The 23,911-nt window shown below is 45.4% G+C and overlaps 1 protein-coding gene across 2 annotated transcripts in view; it reads left to right on the plus strand.

Annotated features, from left to right (window-relative positions):
* Nucleotides 1–2,085: 2,085 nt before the first annotated feature.
* Nucleotides 2,086–23,911, plus strand: part of COQ5 (coenzyme Q5, methyltransferase) — an 80,852-nt gene continuing 59,026 nt past the window's right edge. For both annotated transcript variants that reach the window (XM_030217732.1, XM_030217733.1), the window contains exons 1-3: nucleotides 2,086–2,259; nucleotides 7,049–7,198; nucleotides 11,495–11,719. In XM_030217732.1, the coding sequence (XP_030073592.1) occupies nucleotides 2,097–2,259; nucleotides 7,049–7,198; nucleotides 11,495–11,719 (538 nt within the window). In that variant the 5' untranslated portion in view covers nucleotides 2,086–2,096. The remainder of the gene's footprint in view (nucleotides 2,260–7,048; nucleotides 7,199–11,494; nucleotides 11,720–23,911) is intronic.

Raw genomic sequence — 23,911 nt, forward strand, 5'->3', positions numbered from 1 at the left:
TACGTGATGTCAATTCAGGAGATGGATAGAGAGAGCAGGAATGCCTCAGCCATGCAGTTAGCTTCAGAATGTTGGAGGTGCGTTTTCTTATATAGGATGTGTTTGGTTCTCATACGTTTTGCTGGGTACAATAGTGCAAAGCGCATATGGCGCGCAACCAGCAAAGTGCATGCCGGTGCATCCTCTGTTACTGTACTTGCAATGAATAGTCTTGAAAACACAGTACCTTAGTATTTTGGTGCTACAGTGTCACCCCTTCTCAAATTGTGCAGAGGTTCAGTTGCTTATGCAAATAGTTAAAAATTCTGAAAATCACCACTCTGGGTCTCTCTCTCACCCCATTTTTGGGGCCTAGTCTGTGGGCTCTCTCAGTATGAAAATGTGTCATGCAATCTTCCAACTGCAGCGTCGCAGGCAGCCATGACTCCAAGAATGTTACCAGATCCGTCCCACCAGCAGATTCAGGTAATCCAACCAGACGTAAGTTATTGCGGTGTGAGCAATTTTCTAAATTGTCAAGCTTACTTTCTAGCTCGAGCACCTGCTTTTTCAGGCCCTCCGTCTCTTCCGCCAGAGACCGCACCTGCGTTTCCAGTGTGGACGTTCTGTGGAGGCCAGCATCTAATTCCAAGCAGATATTATTGAGTTTCTCATGTGCCTCTTCTGTTTTATCTATGAGCTGCTGCAATCTAGAGTCCAACGCCTCCTCGAATGCCGTTTTTATCTCCGCCACCAAGTCCGCCGTCCACATCTCAGACCTCTGAGGACTCGCGGTCACGTGGGTGTCCACCATTTTAGGTTCTATCCCCTTCTGCTTTTCTTGCTCTTTACGTGGCAGTTTCAAAGCCATAATCTCAATCTTCCTTCTTAAGATAATGTTCGCTCTTTCTTCTTCTCTTCCCAAACTAATCGGGGGGGGGGGGGAAATTGCAGTCCAGTATGCCAAATATGAGCTGATTAAGAGGGCGTTCTCTGGAGCTAGTCTCAGCTGCTACTGCTCCTGACCATAGCAATCACGTGACCTCTTGATTAGTACTACTATTTAAAAAACAGAGATTGAATAATGAGGGCAGAGCTACCTTCATGCTGAAGTCCAGAGTCAGTCTGAATGTGCCAACATTTTCCAGTTCTGTGATATATATTTATTTATTCTTCAAGTCTGTTTGGTTGTAAAAGTTTTTTTGTTTGGGGGAGGGGGAAGGCGGTAATCTTTATCTCTCTATATAGATGAGTCCCAGGAATAATGTTGGCTAAGGGAAAGCAGCAGAAGAACAGATGGAGCTGAATGGTGATGCATAGCTGATGGGATGTACTTGTTGCAAGACCAGAATAAATAATTTATTAGCTTCTTGTTTAAAATTAACTAAGGAGGGACTAATCTGGTGGAGGAGAATTGAGTCAGCATGAGTTCAGCAAACAAAATCTAGCCTTAAAACTATTTGCTGGTTACTGCTTTCGACTCCTAACCATGACTCTCTTACTCAACACCCTCACTTATCACCCCTACCACTGCAATTTCCCCACCCCTAGCTGTCTGTTTGTCCAATTTAGATTGTAAGCTCTGTTGAGCAGGGACTGTCTTTTCATGTTAATTTGTACAGCGCTGCGTAAGTCTAGTAGCGCTATAGAAATGTTTAATAGTAGTAGTAGTAATATTCAGCAGAAGTTAACCATGTCAAGCTTCCTAACACAATTTGATAACAAAAATTTCTCAGTTATTATTCAAATGTAAACGCAATTGTAATGTTAATTAATACATTTTGGATGTTACTGAATTCTATTTTTGGCTTTAAAACAAATAAATAAATAAAATCTTTTGTCCTCCACCTTTTAAGGTACTGCCTAGTAGTGCCTAGTCAACATGAAAAACTTTTGACTTTTTACAGACGGACCACGCATAGGCAGTCCTTATTTCTAGCAATCTCCGCCTTCTGCCAACAATCTCCCCCTACTTGCTTCAACACTTGATAGGCTAGATAGCTTAGCCGCTTGTGTCGTCTCTTGTTCTCAATATAACACCTTGAGTTAGCGAATATGAATGTATGGTGCCGTGCGTCACTTCCGCTATTCTTTCTATTCCTCATGGTGAAAGAAAGATGGCTGTAGTAGCGAACAGGCGGTGTGTTGTTGGCTTGTGCCGCCGATTATGTGGTATTACCGCAATGCGCTGGTTCACGCGATTCCAACATACGGATAGGCAACGCGTAGAGACTCATTTCGGCTTCGAGCCCGTGTCCGAGGCTGAGAAGAAGGAAAAGGGTGAGAGGGGCTGGGGTATTCTATAAAAAGGGGAGGGCGTGCGCATAATCATTGAAGAAATATGATTTGGGCGGTGGGGGAAAGCTGAGGCAGACAACGAGAATGGAATGGAAGAGTAGTTTACTGATTAGAAAAACAATTCGCGAATTAGGGACGCTAGTGTTTAAATCCTACATTTTCCCCTGAAGCGCCTGCTGCTGTCCTTTGTGTGTACACTCTGGGAAATACCTTCTTTCTGTGCCTGTTAGTAAGGTAAAAGACGGATACAGCGGGATCCTCGGGATCCTGCTGGATTCGATTTAAAAACCTTTAAAAGTTAAATGTTTTCTTTGCTCAGTCGTTTACGTATGGACATTTTACATATATATCCTCCAAAATAAATGTTTTTAGAAGAAGACAGCTGATGTATTTAACGCTGAGGATTATTCTCCCGGGATCCTCCTATTTCCTTACCAATCTTGTCCTCCTTAAAAGTTGCGATTGCGATCCTCCGTGCGACGGTAACATTACGTCACAGGGGGCGTAACTTAGCGGATCGGGCGTTTTCAGCTGGCACGTCAGGCTGAAGAGTTTTAACCCTATTTTATTTCTTTATGACATTTGTATCCCACAATTATCCCAAAAAAAGTTTGGGTTCTTTGTGGCTCACATTAAAAGTTGATAAATCCAAGTTACCTTAGTTATAAAGATAAACATATCGTATATAATAAAAAGCACATCCAACGTTCTGAAGCCGAGAAAGTGAAGCCTTTAGCATTCCTGCTCTCTGTAAGGCTGTATCCATCTCCTGAATTTGACGTCAGCGAGCTTCCAGGTACGTCACAAGCAGCACTGACCAACCGCACGACAGCAGCACCGTGTGCCCAGAAACAGATTCTCACACGGAACTTAACCATTGCAGACAGACAACAGCCATCAACAAAACCGGTACTGCTGGGTAACCCCCCCCCCCCCCCCCCATCAGAGACACACGCCCACAACCTCACCACTACCGCTACTGTTGCCGGCGAAAACCACCCCTGAAACCTTACGCTACACCCCCAACGCTACCGGAACAGCTACCACACCCCTGCAAGCCACTGGCCACCTGTCTCTAAACCCACCTCAGCCACAACCCCCCCTCCCACAGATTCGACACAACCTCCCAGCTCGCCAACAAGGCCCCTCCCACAAAAAGAAAATAGACACAACATCCACCCACCTGCAAACCACTTGCCACCTCACTCACAACCCCCCTCCCACACACACGATACACCCTCCCAGCTCGCCAGCATACACAAGGAAGCAAAACAGTCGCCGCCTCCCTCTCAACCCGCCTCCCAGACACGACACACCCTCCCAGTTCGCCGTTCACCCCTCCCCCCCCCCCCCGAGGTCGCCGCAGCCACTGCCCCCCCCCCCCCCGAGGTCGCCACCCAGGCCCAGCCACCCAACACAGATTGCCATTTCCGGCCACTGCCGCTTCTCTTGTTGAGCAGCAGTGGCCATTACAAAAACAAAAAGAGCTATTTAAAGCACAAAAAATGATTTTATAGTTCAACATTTTTATTGATGACAATTCAAAAGAAACACATTCAACAATATGAATATACAGGTAGTCAAATATGAAAATGTACTCAGTAAATACAAAATGATACTATCCGTCATCAAACTTTTAACATTTTATCCCCACCCCACCCTTCTATTTGCATTTTCAATATTTTTATTATTGACAACAAAAGAGAACTGATGAACATACAACTGGTGATTTGACATCTGTATTAACATCCTCTCATGAGCTAATATTGTATTAAATACATACCAGCCATCAATCTTGCATGTTTAACAAGTTTCCTCCCATCCCTCCTATCCCATTCCTCCCCTCCTCAGGTATGTTATTCTTCCACAGTTAGATATGATATTAGCATACAATATCAATGCATTTCCTTGTAACATAATATATCACCATAAATTGTATTGATAAATGATTAATATAACCTGTATACAATCTTTAATAACGAAACCAGAACTTGTCCCTAAACTCCCTAACCCAAAACTCTTCTCCTTACCCATAATCCCCCCCCCTCCCTCCCCCAAGCATTGCTCAGATTTCAAAATTCCCTTCATTTATTCCATGGAAGCCTATTCAAAATATGACTTCTTGCTCTCGGCGAAATGGTGTTTATATATGCCCCCCATACTGCTAGAAACCTCCGCTGCCTTCGCGGTGACAGACCTGCCCCTCTAGATTCTCACGTCAACAATTCGTGGAGTCTGTTCCTCCATTGCCAAAAGGTGACCAAAAATGATTTAAAAAAGCAAGCGCGGCACCACAGGCAGCCATCAGGCATTGGCTGTTGGCTCTGCAGCCGCTCCTCTCGCCTCTCACGTCGCTGCGCTCTTCGGGGAGAGAAAGAGGGAAAACAGATGGAAGGATGGGGAGAGAAAGGGGAAGATGGATGAATGGATGCAGAGAGAAAGGGGAGAGACTGGAAGGATGTGGAGAGAGAAGGGACACTGAACAGAAAAGGGTAGAGAGATAGACACTGGATAGAAGGATGGGAAGAGAGACATTAGATGGAAGGATCAGGAGAGAGGGTAGATGGGTGGAAGGATGGGGAGAGAAAGAGGGAAGACACTGGATGGAAGGGTACAGAAAAAAAAAGGAGACACTGGATGGAAGGCTACAGAAAGAAAGAGGGGAGACATTGGTAGGGGGTCCTGAGACCAGAGAGGGGGAGGGGGTCTGGAGGGGGGGGTCCAGAGACCTGAGAGGGGAGGAGGGGGAGGGGTTATCTCTGTCACACACACACATTCTCTCATTCTCACACACACTATGTCTCACACTGTATCACATTCACTCTCTGTGTCACACAGTCAAACACTCTCTCGATCTCAAAGACAGTTTGTGTATCGCACACATACTCTCACACTCTGTCTCTCACACACTCTCTCTCTCTCAGACACACATCCACACTCTCTCTCTCTGTGTCACACAGATATACTCGCACATTCACTCTCTCTCACACAGTCACTCTCACACACACTCTCTCAAACATACACACTCCGAGGAAAACCTTGCTAGCGCCCGTTTCATTTGTGTCAGAAACGGGCCTTTTTTTACTAGTGTGAATATAATGTAATAATAATAGAATGCAAAAATCATCAGGAGTAGTACATCTTAAAGACTGAACAGTGAATTAGTTGCTTTTGTCAATGAGAGATGATCTTAATAAGTAAGTTTTCTTAGTTCACTGATAGGAGAATCCAGCATTATGAATTGTTTTGTATTGAATTTGATTGCAATTTTGGAAGCGGAGAACAAGGAAGTCTGGAAGATTTCAATGCATTGTGCATTGGCAACTCAATAATGTTCTGCATATATGATGGAGATGTGCCATATATTATTTGATAGGCGAATACACATACATTGAAAGTGATGCTTGCATTTATTGGAAGCTAATGTAGTTTTAGTAATAGTGGAGTCACTTTAGATTAGTGGGGAGCTGTGAGTACAAGATGAGCTGCCGTGTTCTGGGCAGTTTGTAATTGAGGTTTTTTATTCTGCATAGATGACATTGCAATAGTCAAATTTAGATAGAACTAATGATTGGGTCAGGGATCTGAAAATTGAACTTGGAAAGTGTGGTCTCAGTCTTTTAATTTCCATAGCGATTTAAAGACATTTGATATTATTTTGGATTCATTTGTTACCCCTAGGATTTTCATAGTGGATTTTAATGGGTAAGTTATGCTATCAATAACCAAGTGTTTGGTTGTATTGAATGATAAGGATTTCTTGGTATTAGGAACTCAGGGCCCCTTTTACCAAGTTGTGGCAAAAGGGGGCCTGTGCTGGTGTCGCTGTATGTTTTTCACGTGCGCCAAGGCCCCCTTTTATTTCAGCAGGTAAAATGGAAGTTGCTCTTCCCTGCAGGAAATGGCCTTGAAGCAAGTACAGCACTTGCCATTAGGCCATTTCGGTGGTGGTGGTGGGGGAGCCCTTACCGCCACTCATTGAGGTGGAAGTAAGGACTCCTGCGCTAACCCAGCGGTAATCAGGCAGCAAGCGGCACTGCCCAGTTACAGCTGTGTACACTCCGGTGCTACAAAATAAATATATGTTTGTAGCGCTGGATATGACAGCGTGCTATGGGTGGAAAGTACCTCCAGGCTGCTGTGGTAGCCCGGTGGTACTTCCTGTTTAGTGAGCGGTAAGCCTGCACTGGGCTTACCACCGCTTAGTAAAAGGGACCCTTAGTTTTTTTCTGTGTGAAGTTTCAATTTGAAATTGCTGGCCTGGGTTTTTGCTAAATCTAGGCCTGATTTGATTTTTGTTTTAATTTATTTGATGTCCTTGACAAAAGGGATATAAATGGTAATATCATCAGCGTACATGAAAGAGTGAAATCCATTGGATTCTGCCTAATGGTGCTATCATTATATTGAATAGGATGGGGGAAAGTTCCCCTGTTGAGAGGAGATTAGGCTCAACTGTTTTACTTGGTAGTACCTTGATAGCCCTTAAACCATTGAAGTACATTGCCACATACTCCAAGGTGGTCTAGTAAGTTTAGTAATATCTCATGGTAATATATTATTTATTACTCTTGTTTTTATATTATTTATTATTAGGATTTATTTTTGCCACCATTTTGAATAAATTCACTCAAGGCAGTGTTCTGCAAGAATAAGCAGTTTCCATATAATTACAGCATCAAGGTTCCAGGTTTTCAGAGAGATATAATAAAACATTATGGGAACCTGTTTTGTGGACAATGACCATCAGCCTTTTTCCTATCCTTCTCAGTCCAGCAGGTGTTTGACAACGTTGCGCTAAAGTATGATATAATGAATGATTTTATGACCCTGGGAATACATCGGCTCTGGAAGGACAGCCTACTACGCCTCATGAAGCCTTATCCTGGAACTCGACTCCTGGATGTAGCTGGAGGGACAGGTGAAAAAAAAAATACACAGTCTAATTTCGATTTGTAACATGACTTGGTGGAAAACATCACTAACTTTAAAGTGATGAAGAATGTTCCTTCTGTCTGTAAAGCTGCACCTCAGTGACACAGAAGGTGATGGCAAGAAAAGACCAATTGATGATCCTGCCAGGTTATTCCCAATCACACTGCAGCATTCTGTGCCATTTGTCAGTGTAGAACTTTGATATTTCTAGGATATCATTCCTTCTCAAGTCTGATTTTTGTTGTCTGCCTTTTTAATATACTGGGTAGATGATATAAGAATGCAAATAAGATGGATGAAATCTTTTAGGTGGTCACAACTGAGTTGTAGTCATAGCAGCATAGAAAGAATAATTGGCTAGGCTGGATAGACCAAATGGCATTACTATGCTGCTGTGTTACCCTCCCCATAATCCAACACTTTGGCCCCCTTCCCTCTGTCTCTTACCGCCAAGTTTTGTAATAGTATAAATTGCTACCAAACTGTTAACTGAATATTTGATGGCCAAGGTCCTATTGGCCTTGCTGGATGGTACTTGGCCACCATCATCCTGGTTGGTTTCTAGGGTATTATACCTTGCTGGTACTGCTGTGTCGTTAGGAATTATTTTAATATTTAGGTAAACAGGAACCCCTTATTACATGACATGAAGGGATGTTCTGTTTTGTCCCACAGATCAATCCAGAAGCTTGTGGGTTATGTCCATCGACCAGCAAATGGAGATAGAGAGTAAAAGTAGTTCCTGGCAATTCGCCCCCTTAAGGGTATCTTGCAGCTCTGGAACCTTCAATATTCTCTGTCTGTAGCTGGTGGTGGATGGACTTCCCAGCTCCTGCTCTGCTCTGCTCTGTGGTGATGGTGAATGCTCCTGCTTCAGTTTCCAAACTGTGCGTCAGTTGAGCTTGGGGGTTTCCTCTTTTGAAGAATATGCTCCATTTGCTACTTGTGCTGGAATTTGCTGGAGCTTAGCTAATCTAATATCAACATTCTGCACCGCATTTACCCAACTGAGTTGAGCCCAAGTGGTTAAAAATCCTGTCCCGCTAGTGGCATGGATGTTCTGTCTCTTCAGGTCTGGCATATGGTCACTTGTAAGATGGCTATCCTGTTTCCATGTGGGAATACCAGGATACCTTTTTCGGGGCTGGCATTTTGCTTTTTTATTTTTATTTTTTTAACAGACCTGGCATTCTTCTCCAGTGACATTGGGTCTCTTGCCAAGACTGGCATCTTGTCTCCGGTACCTTATCCAGGTTCTATCTTGGATGATATCTATGGGAGTCCTTCCCCTATTATTCGGCTACACTAGAGATGAGCTATCTATTTCTGCTTGGAGGTAACTGTGTTTTGCTCACATTATCCCTTTTATGGGACATTTATTTATATGCTCCACTTCTGCTGGTTGCATTCTCAGTTCATCGGAGTTCACCTATTTCGTATCTGTGTACATTTGTCCTTTAGATTGTAAGCTCCTTTGAGCAGGGACTGTCCTTCTATGTTAAATTGTACAGCGCTGCGTAACCCTAGTAGCGCTTTAGAAATGTCAAGTAGTACTTGTAGTCGATTGTCCACAAAACACAGTTCCATAGAGGATAATGATGTATTCAAAATTATCCAAACTTATAAATTTTTTGTTGTGCTCGTATTTTCTGGTGCGACAACCACAGACCCATAGATTTTCTGAAATGTCCGCATCAGGTTTCAATCATTGCACATTTTATAGCATTTTATATCCCACAGATGCTTGACACCATTGATATCTCAAAAGTATTATTTTAAAAATCTTTATATCTTATCTGCATTAATTGTCTTGGGTCCCGACATGGACCATGTATCTTGTTCCGCTGTTTCAAGGTACCCAGTCAATAATAATGTTTTCAAAACTGTCTGTGATGATCTCTCATGCAGCTCTTTAATGGATGAACTGCTTGTCCTGGGATTGATAGCATGGAATGTTGTGACTATTTGGGATTCTGCCAGGTACTTGTGACCTGGGTTGGCCATTGTTGGATACAGGATACTGGGATAGATGGATCATTGGTCTGACCCAGTATGGCTATTCTTATGTTCTTACAATAAGTATTCTATCTCAGTCAGTGCATCTGGTTTTCACCTGGGCGTTTAGGCCTTGCAAGATGATGGTTCTTGCAGTCTCTGTATATTCTTTTCATTTGTCTCAGAAACTGGCACTTCAACTGTTGTCAAGAAATACACCTCCACAGTTCTCTTCCCTTGTGTGGAAGCTTCAGACTTGTGTTTTTCTTGTGTGGAAGCTTCAGCCTTGTGTTCTTATATATTTCAGTCTTGAGTCTTTCTATGTATATGTCATGCAGGTCCGTATGTCCTGCTGGTTCTCACCCTTGTTGATTTGTCTTTATGCTCCATTATTCCAGCATTTCTACCTAGCTTCCCTTGGAGAATAGCAGCAACCATTTCTTTTCTTTGTTTCACCCTTTCATTCCCCTGCGTTGCATTTTCTCAGTGTAGGAACGCTATCTAGTTTGTAGCCGTTTATTCCTTTCACTGTGGGTCGTGTGACTTTTCTTCTACAGTACCTCAATCACATTCGAGCAGTTTTCATCTTTCATAACTGAATTCCTCATTTGTTTAGGAATTGTTCCTTCACCGTAGGGTTACTTTGTACTCTGCCTGTGCAGTGTCTTGTAGGCGGTCCCATGGTTCATTTTCTGTTCTTTACAGAAAATTGTGTTGTAAGAATCTCCCGCTTGCTTTACCTGTTTCCAGTCTTCTTCCTCTCAGATGTTCTTCACGTGAGACCCTTGGCTGTTGTCTTCTCCTAGGTTTTACTATGGCTGTATGTTTCGTTGTTTATGGGGTATCTATTTCTTATTACAGATCCTTTCCCTCCCTAATTGTAAAACCGCTTTTCTACATCCCACAAGTTTCTGGACTGATCTGTGGGATGACAAGGAAGGAAATATTGTTTCTTACCTGATGATTTTCTTTCCTTTAGTCCCAACAAATCAGTCCAGAAGCCCACCCTGTCTGATTGTATTTCTGTTTTTCTTCTTTTATGGATGTTTTTACCCGTATTTATGGTGTTTTCCTTCCAAATTGGATACCATGGTGAGTTCTTCTGTTGGGGGGGGGGGGGGGGGGAGAGAAACCTTAGGTTTCTGGTTATACTGACTTTTTGCAATTGACCTTAAGTTTCATCTTGGGAATATTTGCTTTACCCACCTACTTGGTGGGTTTCTTCATCCTGGCTACTTGCTTGTAGCATGTCTAACACACTATGTTCAAGTACCTACTACAGTGGTTCCCAAACCTGTTCCTGGAGACACCCCAGCCAGTCAGAGTTTCAGGATATCCATAATGTATATTCATGAGAGAGATTTGTATACGGTGGAGGCAGTGCATGCATATCTTTCTCATGAATATTCATTGTGGATACCATGAAAACCTGACTGGCTGGGGTGTCTCCAGGACCAGATTTGGGAACTATTACTATTTCCTACTATTTCCTGCTTAGCTTTGGTTTTGATGCTAGTTTGATATAAAGGGCCGGCCCTTTTTCTGATGCTTCATGCAATGCACTGTTATCTCTTGTGCTCAGAGGGTTCAACCGGCACTCTATTCTTTACCCTTTTCAGATTTATGTAACATATTTTATTTGTCTGTGTCACCACCATTGCTTTGTTAAGTGTAATATTGAAGGTTCCGGAGCTGCATGATACTCTCAAGGAGGCAAATCACCAGGGACTACTCTAATTCTCTTATCTTCATCCGCTGGTCAATGGATATAACCCACAAGCTTCTAGACTGATCTGTTGGGACTAAAGGAAATAAATTATATTTCTTTACCTGATAACTTTTTCTTTAGGTGACTTTTACAGTATCAAGATTTTGTTATTGCATTATGTAAACAATGTTTTATAGAACAAAAGGAGTAATGATTTGTATATTTTGTCAGTGTAGGTTATTTTTTTACAGTGCACTTTTGCATGCTTCTATTCATGACCCATCATAGGGTTCCCTAAATAACATGCCGAGAAGTTAGAAAGAAAAAAAAAAAGACCAAACAAGAAACAAATAAAGGAAATTACTTTTTTTTTTTTCATATTACCTGTGTAGACAGTACCTAGTCATTGTTAACTTGTTGGCATCAGTGTCGTTGGTCTCTGGATCTTATTTAGTAGTGGGGAAGGCAGGGTAGCATTTTTTTGTTTCCCTTCCATCTCTTAATCTCTTGTGTGGTAACGTTTTTTTCATTTACATCTTTATTTTTTTTTTATCCCATGTGTTTCTTTTTCTAATCAAGGTGACATAGCCTTCCTTTTTCTTGATTATATATATTCCCAACGGGAGATTCAAATGCGTCGTGAACTGAAATCCTGGCAGAATCTGTCATGGCTGGAAATCTCTAAGAGTTATCAGGAGACAGGGCAGGACTTGCTGGGTGGTTCTCATGCTGTGATCTGTGACATCAACCAAAAGATGATGGCCTTTGGGGAGAAAAAAGCACGGCAACTTGGATATACTAAAGGTGAGTACTTTATCTATGCTAGAGGCTTCCCAGTCAGGGGGAAAATACTTCTCCTTGGCAGTTTGTTTGTTTTTCTCCATTTATCTCCTATGTACCCTTGGCTCCCTCCCTCCGCAGCCAACATTCTCTCTCTGCTGATCCATGTGTGCATGGAAAACCTGTTTGCACAAGTTTTCAGCCTCGATTCAATGTGTGCAATATAGCCTATGTTCACAATAAAAGCCCGCAAAAATTTTGTGTGTGCAGTTGCTAGGCATTTGTACTCCCCTTCTGACCCATATGCGCCTGCACATCTGCACAGCTTAGAAGGAACACTGTCCACAGCTATTCTTCAAAGCCTCAGTTCCCCAGAGCAATGGGAGCCTGCCCTGTCTCTCTAAAAGCTACTCTTAGCTGTGCTTCAGTTTCTGTTCAAAGGGAATTGCTGCTGTGCAAGTTTGAGTGGTACTGTCAGTAGGGGTACAGCAACAAACGACAGTGGGAAGGTGAAGATGGCTTGAGAAAAAACAGGTATGCAGGATAATCATAAATTACTAAAACACTTTATTATTTACACTTGTAATAACATTCAACACCCAGTAGGGCTGTCAGGAGAGTCAATACAGGTGGGCTTCTGCTGCTCTGTGGGAGGAAGAGTAGGAAAAGGGTGGGGGGGTATATGGTGGAAAGCAGTGAGGAAGGGATGAGTACTCTAGAGGGACGAGGATGGATGATAAAAGGATTGTGGAAAAAGTAGGATCTGATGGCTGGAAAGAAGTGGTCTTCTAGCAGCTGTGGGATGTGTAGCTTTTGTCTGAATTTTCTTCTTGTTTCTCTGATGTAGCATCCTTCACAATTTTTGCAGTAGATCATGTAAACTATATTCATGAATGAAACATGAACATTAGCCTTTTATTTTGAATGTCTTTCCCACATGGGGACTTGTGATACAGGCTGGCAGGGTTTGTGCTATTTTATTTTATTTGAAATTCTATTTAGACTTTGTTTTTGTTTTTGTTTCAGGTTAGATGTTTGCTGGAAGGCTAGAATGGGAAGAGGGGATGAGAAATATTTATTTTAGCAATTCATCTCCCCCCCCCCCAAAAAAAAAAAAAAAAAAAAGGGCTTCTGAATTGTGTTACAAGCAGTACACATTTCATGTTTTTCTTTCTTTTTATTGTATTTAGGTTTTCTGTAAGTGTGTTGGGTGAGGATTCAGTTTTCTTGGAGATGATTTTGGGGTGTTACAAAAGGGCTAGAGAATTATTTTTAGAGCCAATATCTCCAAATAGGTTTTGTTTTTTGTATCTCATGATAGTAATGAACCTCATTCCTAAGCCAGGATATGTGGTGTATGATCTCAGTTTTCTGTGTAGAGCATCCATATGTACCATCCATAAGATAAATAAAATTAAAACAGGATTATCAACAAGAAAAAAAAGCCACAGCCATCGATTGTGTCTTTTAATACATTTACAGGGGGGGGGGGGGGGTTAGGTACTGTACTTCTGTTTCAGTTATGGATGTTTTCAAGTGCTGATTGTGTATGTTGGATGTTATGGAAAATTTTAAATAAAATTGTTTAAACATAAATTCACAGTTTTATGTGTATCTTTTTCCTAAATATAGAAACATAAAGGCAAATAAAGACCATATGGCATATCCTGTTTGCTCATTCATGCTCTCTACTATCCCTTCCTCTCCTTTGGAGATCCTATGTACTTGTTTCAAACTTTCTTGAATTCAGATAGTATTATTCTTTACCATCTCTACCAGAAGGCCATGCCACAAATTCACCACCCTTTCCATGAAGAAGTATTTCCTGGTTACTCCTGAGTCTGTTCCCTTTTACCTTCATGCTATGCCCCCTCATTCCACAGCTTCTTTAAAATTGAGAGAGACTTTCCTTGTCATCAGCAGCAGATGAATCCATTAACTGATGGGTAGTATCCACCTACCAGCAGGTGGAGATAGAGAACACTGAAAAACCACAGTGACCCTTGGACGGCTAGCCCCCAACTGCCGTCAGTATTTCTCTATCTCCCAGCAGGTGTGGACGTAGCTTGATCAGCTCCTGGATTTCAGACTGCCTGGGGTGGCTCCTGTGCTTTGCCAGTTGAGCAGGGGTGTTGTGGCTGGTGGTGTCCACTTTAAAGGCATATAGGTTTGCCCGTTTCCTGCCTTACCCATTCCCCCCCCGCCTCCTGGAGTCCCTCTGTTGCTGCCTGCCTCCATCTTTCCTCACAGCGTTAAAAAAAAAAAAAGATTGCGCTTTTACTGCGTGGCTGTTCTGAGACTTTTTCCAGAGATTCTGGTTTTGTGCAGCTTGACCGGAGCTCATTGACTCGGTCTTCTGAGGTGAGAGTGGTGCCCAGCTCCTCCGGGGAGGTCCCGCGGACGCCTTTCCGAACGGGGTAAGTTTTGGCACGAAGCCGCCATTTGATTGCCATATTTCCATCCAGTCGGGCGATGGCTGCTGAGGGAGTTAAACGCTGCTCCCGTTGTGGTAAACGCAGATCAGCGGGGCTGTGTAAAACGTGCTCCTTAGACGCTCACGCTCACATGACGAGTGATGTTTCTCCCCGCTCGATGGAGCTGGCAGTGGGCACCATTTTGGAAGCGCCGCATGTCTCGACCCTCGCGGTTGCGGAGGAGTTTGAGTGCAGGAGGACGCCTCGTTTAGAGGCTGCCAGAGGAGCTCCTACATCCATTTCTCCTAATTCAGAGGCGGAAGGTCAGGGTAAGTTTTTCTCCCCTGAGTTTGTGCTTTTATTTATTTATTTTTAGTTGAGATTCCTGATATTCTCTCTTATGTTTCAACAATTTTTTATTGATGAGGTCACATGGTATACAATTCCATCTCAGTCAATATAAATCGTATAACAGCAAAGTCTAGTACATATTACTAAACCTGAAATGTCCATCATCAATGTTTTTCAAACTTTTCTCCCATCCCTTCCTTCTTGTCTACTCCTATATCTATAATGTGTACATGTATAATTACTGTGCAGTTGCATAACTATTAACAATAAACTTTTATATGAAACTCCAATATTTATAACTCGTGTTTTACTCAGTGTATTATCCCAACAATATTTACTGGTGGGTCCTCTTAATGTGCTCCTTCAAAGGATTGTTCTCCTATCTAATAATACACATGTCCCTCTATTATGCATTGAACATTACCCTTCCCACTCCTATACCCCCCAACCTCCCTCCCCCTCTACTCGCTTATGAGTTTGTGCTTTTAATGCATAAGGCTTTCATGCTGAAAAGAGCTCTGCCGCAGGTGTCTTGACACTGCGTTGCATCCTGGCTTCCCTCCGGGTGTTGAGGCCCCGGGGATGACTTCAGATGTTATTTCCTCCCCCGAGCGTTGGAAACACGCTAAACATAGACGGGTAAATTCCCCATCTGAAAGTGGCGCATATCCTTCCCCCCCACCCCCCCCCCCCCCCGTGGTTGGGCTGTGGGGGAGTCTGAGGGGTCTGGCAGGCCCTCAGGGACGGATGATCCAGAGGAGGGTGCCTGTTTGCCACTGGATTTGGATGATCCCAGTGCAGTCCAGATTTTCCACCGCGATGAGCTGCCAGCTCTCATTACTGACGCCTTGCAGGCCCTCTTGATTGATGATCCTGCTGAAGGCGAGGCCTCCTCTGTTAATCTTAGGATGGCGAGTACTGAGAAGCCTACTCGGGCCTTTCCGGTGCATGACTCCATCCAAGAGCTTATTTATTCTCAATGGTTTGACACCGATGGGCCTTTGAAAGTGGCCAGGGCTATGGATCAGCTTTACCCTCTGAGTGAGGAGCACTTGGCCCTTTTGGGGATGTCTAAAGTGGATGCGTTGGTCACGGTGGTGACAAAAAAGACCACTCCCAGTAGAGGGAGGGATCGCTTTGAAAGACATGCAGGACCTGCGACTGGAGTTCGTGCTGAAGCGGTCCTTTGAAATTGCGGGCCTTGCCTTGAGGGCGTCTATTTGCAGTTCCTATGCGGCCCGGGCATGTCTTTCCTGGCTACAGCAGGCGGTGGAACAGCCTGCCGATGGTGCGGGACCCCTTTCGGAGGTTGCTCCATGGATGGAGTCGGCCCTGTCATTTTTGGCTGACGCCCTTTATGATCTGGTCAGAGCTTCAGCTAAACAGATGTCTGTGGCGGTGTCTGCCCGCTGCCTTCTTTGGCTGCGGCATTGGGCGGCTGACATGGCTTCTAAGCAAAGGCTGGTGAGGCTACCCTTTCGGGGCCTCCTGTTATTTGGAGAGGAATTGGAGAAGATTGTGAAAGACCTGGGGGAATCTAAACCCCAGCGGTTACCTGAGGATAGGCCGAGGCCTTCTTCCAAGGGTTCTGTGTTTCCCTCCTCTTCCAGACCTTGCTTCCGTGAAGCTCGCAGGTATCGCCCGGGGCGCTCTGCTGGGTTTTCTCTATGTGTCCGTTTTCAGCAGAGGAACTCCTTTCGCTCAGACAAGTGTTCCGCAGGGGCCGGTTGAAGGCCAGGAGTTCAGGGACGTCCTCTACAATGATGGGACGCCAGTCCACTCCTCCATACCTGCAATAGGAGGACGTCTTTCCCTCTTTCTAGAGGAGTAGACCAAGATTACCTCGGATCAGTGGGTCCTGGACCTGATCAGAGAAGGTTACTGACTGGAAATCGGTGCCCCGGTGAGAGACGTGTTTGTGGAGTCCCGATGCGGCACTGTCGTAAAACGGGCGGCGGTAGAGGAGACCTTACAAGTCTTGCTGCACCTCGGAGTGGTGATCCCGGTGCCTCCCGCCGAACGCGGCTGCGGCCGCTATTCCATTAATTTTGTCGTGTCTCGAAAAGGCGGGTCTTTCAGACCGGTCCTCGACTTACGAAGAGTCAACGAGGGCCTCAGAGTACATCTTCGCATGGGAACCCTGCGCTCCGTCTTTGCAGCGGTACAGCCAGGAGAGTTTCTCACATCTCTGGACCTAAAAGAAGCATATTTGCACATTCCTATCTGGCCTCCACACCAGGGGGTCCTCCGCTTTGCGGTGTTGGGAAAACATTTCCAGTTTCGGGCCTTGCCTTTCGGCCTAGCCACAGCTCCCAGTACTTTTTCCAAGGTAATGGTGGTCATAGCTGCCTGTCTCAGGCGAGAGGGTATCAGAGTTCACTCTTATCTCAACGACTGGCTCATCAGAGCGGATTCAACAACCGAGAGTCATGTCCTGCAGACGCTAGGGTGGGTGGTCAATATACCCAAAAGTCACCTGACCCCCTCTCAGTCTCTCGAGTATTTGGGGGTCCGGTTCGACACGGCCTCGGGGTTTGTCTTTCTCCCCGACCAAAGGCGGTGCAAGCTTCAAAATCAGGTCTGTCTGCTCCTGCGGATGCCTCGCCTGCGAGCTTGGGACTTTGTCCAGCTGCTGGGGTCGATGACAGCCACCTTGGAGGTGGTTCCTTGGGCGAGAGCGCATATGAGGCCTCTGCAGATTGCCCTGCTTCAACTATGGCCTCCGATGTCCCAGGAATATCACCGCACACTAACGTTGCTCCCTGCGGCCCGGCTCAGTATGGAGTGGTGGCTCTCCGACAGGATGCTGCGCCAAGGAATGCCTCTTGCGCTTCCTTCTTGGTGCCTGGTGATAACAGATGCCAGCCTTTTGGGCTGGGGAGCACATTGCCAGGGAAGCTATGCTCAGGGTCTGTGGACACCCATGGAAGCGGAGTGGTCCATCAATCGCTTGGAACTGAGAGCGATATTTCAGGCTCTTATGGCCTTTTAAAAGACTCTGAAGGGGCTTGCTGTCCGGGTTCTGTCAGACAACATGACAGCGGTGGCATACATAAATCGTCAGGGAGGCACTCAATGCAGGGCCCTGGCCGCGGAGGCCACTCAGATTTGCCACTGGGCTGAGCTACACCTGCAGCTTCTGTCGGCAGCTCACATAGCAGGTCAGAGCGACGTGCAAGCCGATTTTCTCAGCAAGCATCAACTCGACCTGGTGGAATGGGAACTGGCAGAAGAAGTTTTCTTCAGATTTGTGCCAAATGGGGAACTCCCGGAATGGATCTAATGGCGTCAAGTGCAAACACCAAAGTACCTCGCTTTTTCAGCAGAAGGAGAGATCCTCACTCGGCGGCGTTGGATGCTCTGGCTCAACCCTGGCCCTCTGGTCTCCTGTATGTGTTCCCTCCTTGGCTCTTGATAGGGCGAGTCCTACTGCGGATTCGACAGCACCGAGGTCTGGTGATTCTCATTGCTTCAGATTGGCCAAGGCGTCCGTGGTATGCGGATCTCCACCGGATGCTGGTGGACGCTCCTGTTTTTTGCCCTTGGTACTGAAACTGTTGGTTCAGGGTCCGGTGGCTATGGAGGATCCCTGCCGATTTAGTCTTACGGCCTGGCTATTGAGAGGGCGCAATTGAGAGACAAGGAGGCATATTTTCAAAGCACTTAGCCTTCCAAAGTTCCATAGAAACCTATGGAACTTTGGAAGGCTAAGTGCTTTGAAAATATGCCTCAAGGGCTACTCTAACAAGGTCATCTCCACTCTCTTGCAGGCCCACAAGCGGTCCACCTCCGCAGCTTATGCTCGGATCTGGCGCAAGTTTGAGGCGTGGGGTGTTTCAAAGGCAATCACACCCACTCGGGCTACAGTCTCGACAGTGCTGGACTTTTTGCAGGAGGGCTTACAAAAAGACCTGGCTTACATTCCCTGCGGGTGCAAGTGGCAGCATTATCATGCTATCGAGGGAAAGTCGCTGGCTTGTCCCTTGCTGCTCATCCGGACATTGCCCGATTTCTCAGAGGAGTGCTTAGGCTCCGTCCTCCCGTCCAGTTGCCCTGTCTGGCCTGGAACCTGGGGTTGGTTTTGAAGGCTCTCCAGTGTTCGCCCTTCGAGCCACTTAAGCGAGCTTCGGAGAAGGATGTGACTCTCAAGACAGTCTTTTTGGTGGCCATTACATCGGCTAGACGTGTGTCTGAGCTGCAGGCGCTGTCCTATCGGGACCCCTTTCTGCAATTCTCGGAGTCCGGAGTAACGGTACGAGCAGTACCTTCCTTCCTGCCTAAGGTGGTTTCAGCGTTTCACCTGAACCAGCCCATTTTTCTTCCTTCCTTTTTCTAGGGAAGAGTTCCCGGACTCCTTTGGGCAGTTATATCTTTTGGATGTCCACAGGGCCCTGTTGTAGTATCTACAGATGTCAAATGACTTCAGGACTTTTGATCGCCTTTTTGTCTTATCAGGTCTTTGGTGTGGAGGCCCGGCGTCTAAGGCCACTACAGCCCGTTGGCTCAAGGAAGTCATTTTTTCTGCGTATCTGCTTTCAGGTCGGTCTCCGCCTGAAGAGTTTAAGGCGCATTCCACGAGAGCGATTTCCTCTTCGTGGGCTGAAATAGGTGCACTCTCTCTTCAGGAGATCTGTAGTGTGGCTACTTGGGCTTCTCAGCTCTCATTTGTCCGGCATTATAGGCTGGATGTTGCAGCGAAGCAGGACGCTATTTTTGGAGCACAAGTGCTTGCTCGCGGTGTGGCCTGTTCCCACCCTAAGTAGGGAGTGCTTTTGTACATCTCATCAGTTAATGGAGTGGCCTAGTGGTTAGGGTGGTGGACTTTGGTCCTGGGGAACTGAGGAACTGAGTTCGATTCCTGGCACAGGCAGCTCCTTGTGACTCTGGGCAAGTCACTTAACCCTCCATTGCCCGCCGCATAGACCCTGCCATGAGTGGGAAAGTGCGGGGTACAAATGTAACAAAAATAAAATCTGCTGCTGATGACAAGGAAGGGAAAATTAGGTTCTTAACCTTGGTAACTTCCTTTTCTTTAGTCACAGCAGATGAATCCATGATCCCTCCCTGTCTGTCTTTGTTTTTTGTTCAGATCTTTCATGCAGATATAAATCTCATTGGGAGAAGTTGGAAACCAGTTCTTAGAATTTCTACATAATGTTCTACTACAGGAGGTTGAGATCGTACCTCCGTTGCATGGTTATTGCTCCTGTTCTGGGGCGTTCATTCGCTGTGAGGAAAGTTTATGTTATTATACCTTTATGGTTCACTCTGCTTTGGAAATCTCAAATACTGAAGGCAGTTGGGGGCTAGCTGTCCAAGGGTCACTGTGGTTTTTCAGTGTTCTCTATCTCCACCTGCTGGTAGGCGGATACAACCCATCAGTTAACGGATTCATCTGCTGTGACTAAAGGAAAGAAAATTACCAAGGTAAGAACCTAATTTTCCCGTCTTCCTATGCATTTATGCCATGTAGCTATTTAAATCTGTCATACATATCACCTTTCTCCTACCATCTCCCTTCTCCTACCTTTCTTGCAAAGTATATATATTGAGATCTAGATCTTTAATTCTTCCCCCATTCGGTTTATGACAAAGACCACTGACCGTTTTAGTAGCTGTTCTCTGGACTAACTCCATCCTGTTTATCTTTTTGAAGTTGTGGTCTCCAGAATTGTACACACTCAGTGCTTTAAATGAGGTCTGTCCAAACAAACAGGTTTAATTAACAGAAGACGGCATCATATGACAGGGCTGAAGTAGTAGCTGCCATCTTGATACACTCAAAACAAAGCAAACTATTGGTCCATGCCAAGCCATACATAGGGAGTCCTTAGTCATTATTTCTGATAAGTGTTTACTATTGGTAGCCTAGTGGTTAGTGCAGCGGACTTTGATCCTGGGGAACTGGGTTCGATTCCCACTGCAGCTCCTTGTGACTGTGGGCAAGTCAGTTAACCCTCCATTGCCCCAGGTACAAAATAAGTACCTGTATATATGTAAACCGCTTTGAATGTAGTTGCAAAATACCACAGAAAGGCGGTATATCAAGTCCCATTTCCCTTTCCCTATTGTTTTGGGTGACTCAGTATGGCAACAAGCTCCGCCTGCTGGTTTCAGGCCAGATAATGGATCAAGAATGCTCCGTCAGTCTCCTGTCAATTAAACCGCCCTGTGTCCAAAGGCTTATACAGAGGCATTATCACCTCCCTTTTTCCTGCTGGCCATTCCTCTTCTTATCTTTATATTAGACCAATTCAGACCAGTGGGTTGTGCTCTCTAAATAGTAGATGGGGGCAGAGAACACCAAAATTTAGTGACATCACCATGACTATATTGGTGCAGCTCCTCTGCTGGGTCCAACAACTCCCACAGTCACCAGGGAGGGCTGGGTTAGAATTGGTTGTGGCCTTTGTAGTGGATGCCCTTTACAATCCACTGTGATTGGGGCTACGTCAGAGATCACAGTTGTGGTGGCATGAAGAACACTCTGAAACTGGTCAGCAGATTCGGCCTGCATCTGAGGCTGAGTAAGCGCCCCTTTAAAGGCAAACTCCTTTTTGGAGAGGATCTGGGACAGCTGGCCAAGGATTTAGGAGAGCCTGTGCCACAGAGATTGCCTGAGGACTGCTCCAGGTCAGGCAGGTTGTGCCAGAAGCACATCTGGATTTGGTATGGGCCATTTCAAGAAATCGTACCCCTTTCGGAGTTCCAGTGGGCCTCTTCCAAGGAGCTGCCAGAACTGGGGAGGCTATTTGGCTCCATTTACACTAGAATGGGCCCAGATCGTGTTGGACCAATAGGTCTTCGAGGTGGTCCGGGCACTAGTGTGCATTGGAGTTGTTCTTTCTGTTTTTTGTTCTTTTTTTCTTTTATTAATGATACTCAAAAGTACAAGCAACTGGTCAATAAACATCTACAATGAACAAATCCCCTCCCCCTTTTCTGTCCCTCCCCCCACCCAAACACTTTCCAATGAGGTCTATAAACAGTCAGAGTTGTCCAGTGCAGGTTTAGGGGGAAAAAAGATGGGGATCCAAAATTATCAGCCTTGAAAATGTAAATTAGATTTCCATGTACGATAACAATCCCAGACTTTATAAAATGTGACAATCTGTCCATTTCTAATGGCTGTTAGCTTAGCTGTTAAGCAGAAATAATTCATCTTATGCAAATAGAACGAGGTGGGATCTTAGAGCTCTTTCATGCTGCTGCCAAAGCTAGATGAGCAGCTGTGACAGGTGATTAGCTAGTCTATGATGGTCAGGTGATGGTCCCACAGGTCTATGATGCAGCAAGCAGTGCTCTGCTTTTAAAGGATGTGACCCCTAATATTTCACTAAGGAGTGGACAGATTGTCCGTATGGTTGAACAAGAGGACAAGTCCACCAAATATGGTACATATCCTCCAGTAGGTCGCAATCACGCCAGCAAAGTCCTGTACCAAGATATGCAGCAACCTCTGCGGAGTATAATAACCAACGGTATAACATTTTGTATCCATTTTCAATTTGTATGTTACTTACAGGTGGTTTAAGTAGAAACTTAAAACTGAGATCCCAGCGTTTCCTTTCATAAGTAACTCCTAGGTCCTGTTCCCAAGGGTGCACATAATAGTCTACTGGAGAGCTCATCATCAATAATACAGCTTGATACAGGCAGATGCATCCCTACCCCACAGTGCCCTTTCCAGTAGGGTTTCCTCTAAACCAATATCACCCTGTGCTTTATGATATGTATACTTCCTAATTTGTCTATACTGGAAAAGGTGGAGTGGGAGAAGACCATAGTCCTCCCGCAATTCCTCAAAAGAAAAAAGCTCCCCTTCCTCCCATATGTGGCCCAAAGTTGTAAGCCCCTTAGTTGCCCAATGACCATACACTCCATCCTCCCTTCCCACCCTCAATGTGCGCACTGGAGTTCTGAGTTCATTTCAGATTCCTTTATCGTTTTACCTTGTGATTTGGCATTAAAAAAATATATATATATATGGTTGCCATTTTGGCCAGTCTGTGTAGCCTGGGAGTGGTAGTTCAGTTTTACAGTTGGACAGGACCAGAGGCCTATGTGTATTTTGTGGCATCCAAGAGAAAAGGGGATTTGGCAGATTAGATCTCAAGGATGTCAATATAGCTCTGCTGGTCCTGAGGTGTTATGGTCAATGATAGCAATGGTCTGGCTAGGGAAATACTTTTAATCACACTTTTGCTAGAGGCATGCACAGCTCCTTTGTAACACAGAGGCCTGTACAAACACCTGTCTGTCTGTCTGTCTGTGTCTGTTAGTTCGTTACTGACACTATGAGGGACATAAATGGGGCGTCCAGGTTTTCCTGGGGCCGTCCTCGCAGGACAGCTCCATGAAGGGGCAGGGAAACCCATATTATTGAAACAAGATGGGCGTCCATCTTTCATTTCGATAATACGGTCGGGGACGCCCAAATCTCAACATTTAGGTTGACCTTAGAGATGGTCATCCCCGGTTTTCGGCGATAATGGAAACCGAGGATGCCCATCTCAGAAACGAACAAATCCAAGCCATTTGGTCATGGGAGGAGCCAGCATTCGTAGTGCACTGGTCCCCCTCACATGCCAGGACACCAACTGGGCACCCCAGGGGGCACTGCAGTGGACTTCACAAATTGCTCCCACTTGCATAGCTCCCCTTACCTTGTGTGCTGAGACCCCAACCCCCCCCCCAAAAAAAAAACCCACTCCCCACAACTGTACACCACTACCATAGCCCTCAGGGGTGAAGGGGGGCACCTACATGTGGGTGTACAGTGGGTTTCTGGTGGGGTTTGAAGGGCTCACATTTACCACCACAAGTGTAACAGGTAGGGGGGGGGGGGGGTGGACCTGGGTCCGCCTGCCTGAAGTGCACTGCACCCACTAAAACTGCTCCAGGGACCTGCATACTGCTGTCGGGGAGCTGGATATGACATTTGAGGCTGGCAAGAAAATTTTTAAATTTTTTTTTTTAAGGGTGGGAGGGGGTTGGTGACCATTGGAGGAGTAAGGGGAGGTAATCCCTGATTCCCTTCAGTGGTCATTTGGTCAGTTTGGCCACCTTTTTGAGGCTTGGTCGCAAGAAAAAAATTGACCAAGTAAAGTCACCCAAGTGCTCGTCAGGGACACCCTTCTTTTTTCCATTATCAGCCGAGGACACCCGTCTCTTAAGCATGCCCCAGTCCCGCCTTCGCTACGCTGCCGACATGCCCCCGTGAACTTTGGTCGTCCCCGCGATGGAAAACAGTTAAGGGCGCCCAAAATCGACTTTCGATTATGCCGATTTGGGTGACCCTGAGAGAAGGATGCCCATCTCCCGATTTGTGTCAGAAGATGGGTGCCCTTCTCTTTCGAAAAAAAGCCTGTATGTCATATTGGAAAGTGAATGGGCTGAGGTCCTTAATCCATACCTGAACTAGAGAGAGACATGTGGAGACCTCAAATGG

The sequence above is a fragment of the Microcaecilia unicolor genome, chromosome 11 (genome assembly GCF_901765095.1).
Source record: "Microcaecilia unicolor chromosome 11, aMicUni1.1, whole genome shotgun sequence".
Taxonomy (NCBI): Eukaryota; Metazoa; Chordata; class Amphibia; order Gymnophiona; family Siphonopidae; genus Microcaecilia; species Microcaecilia unicolor.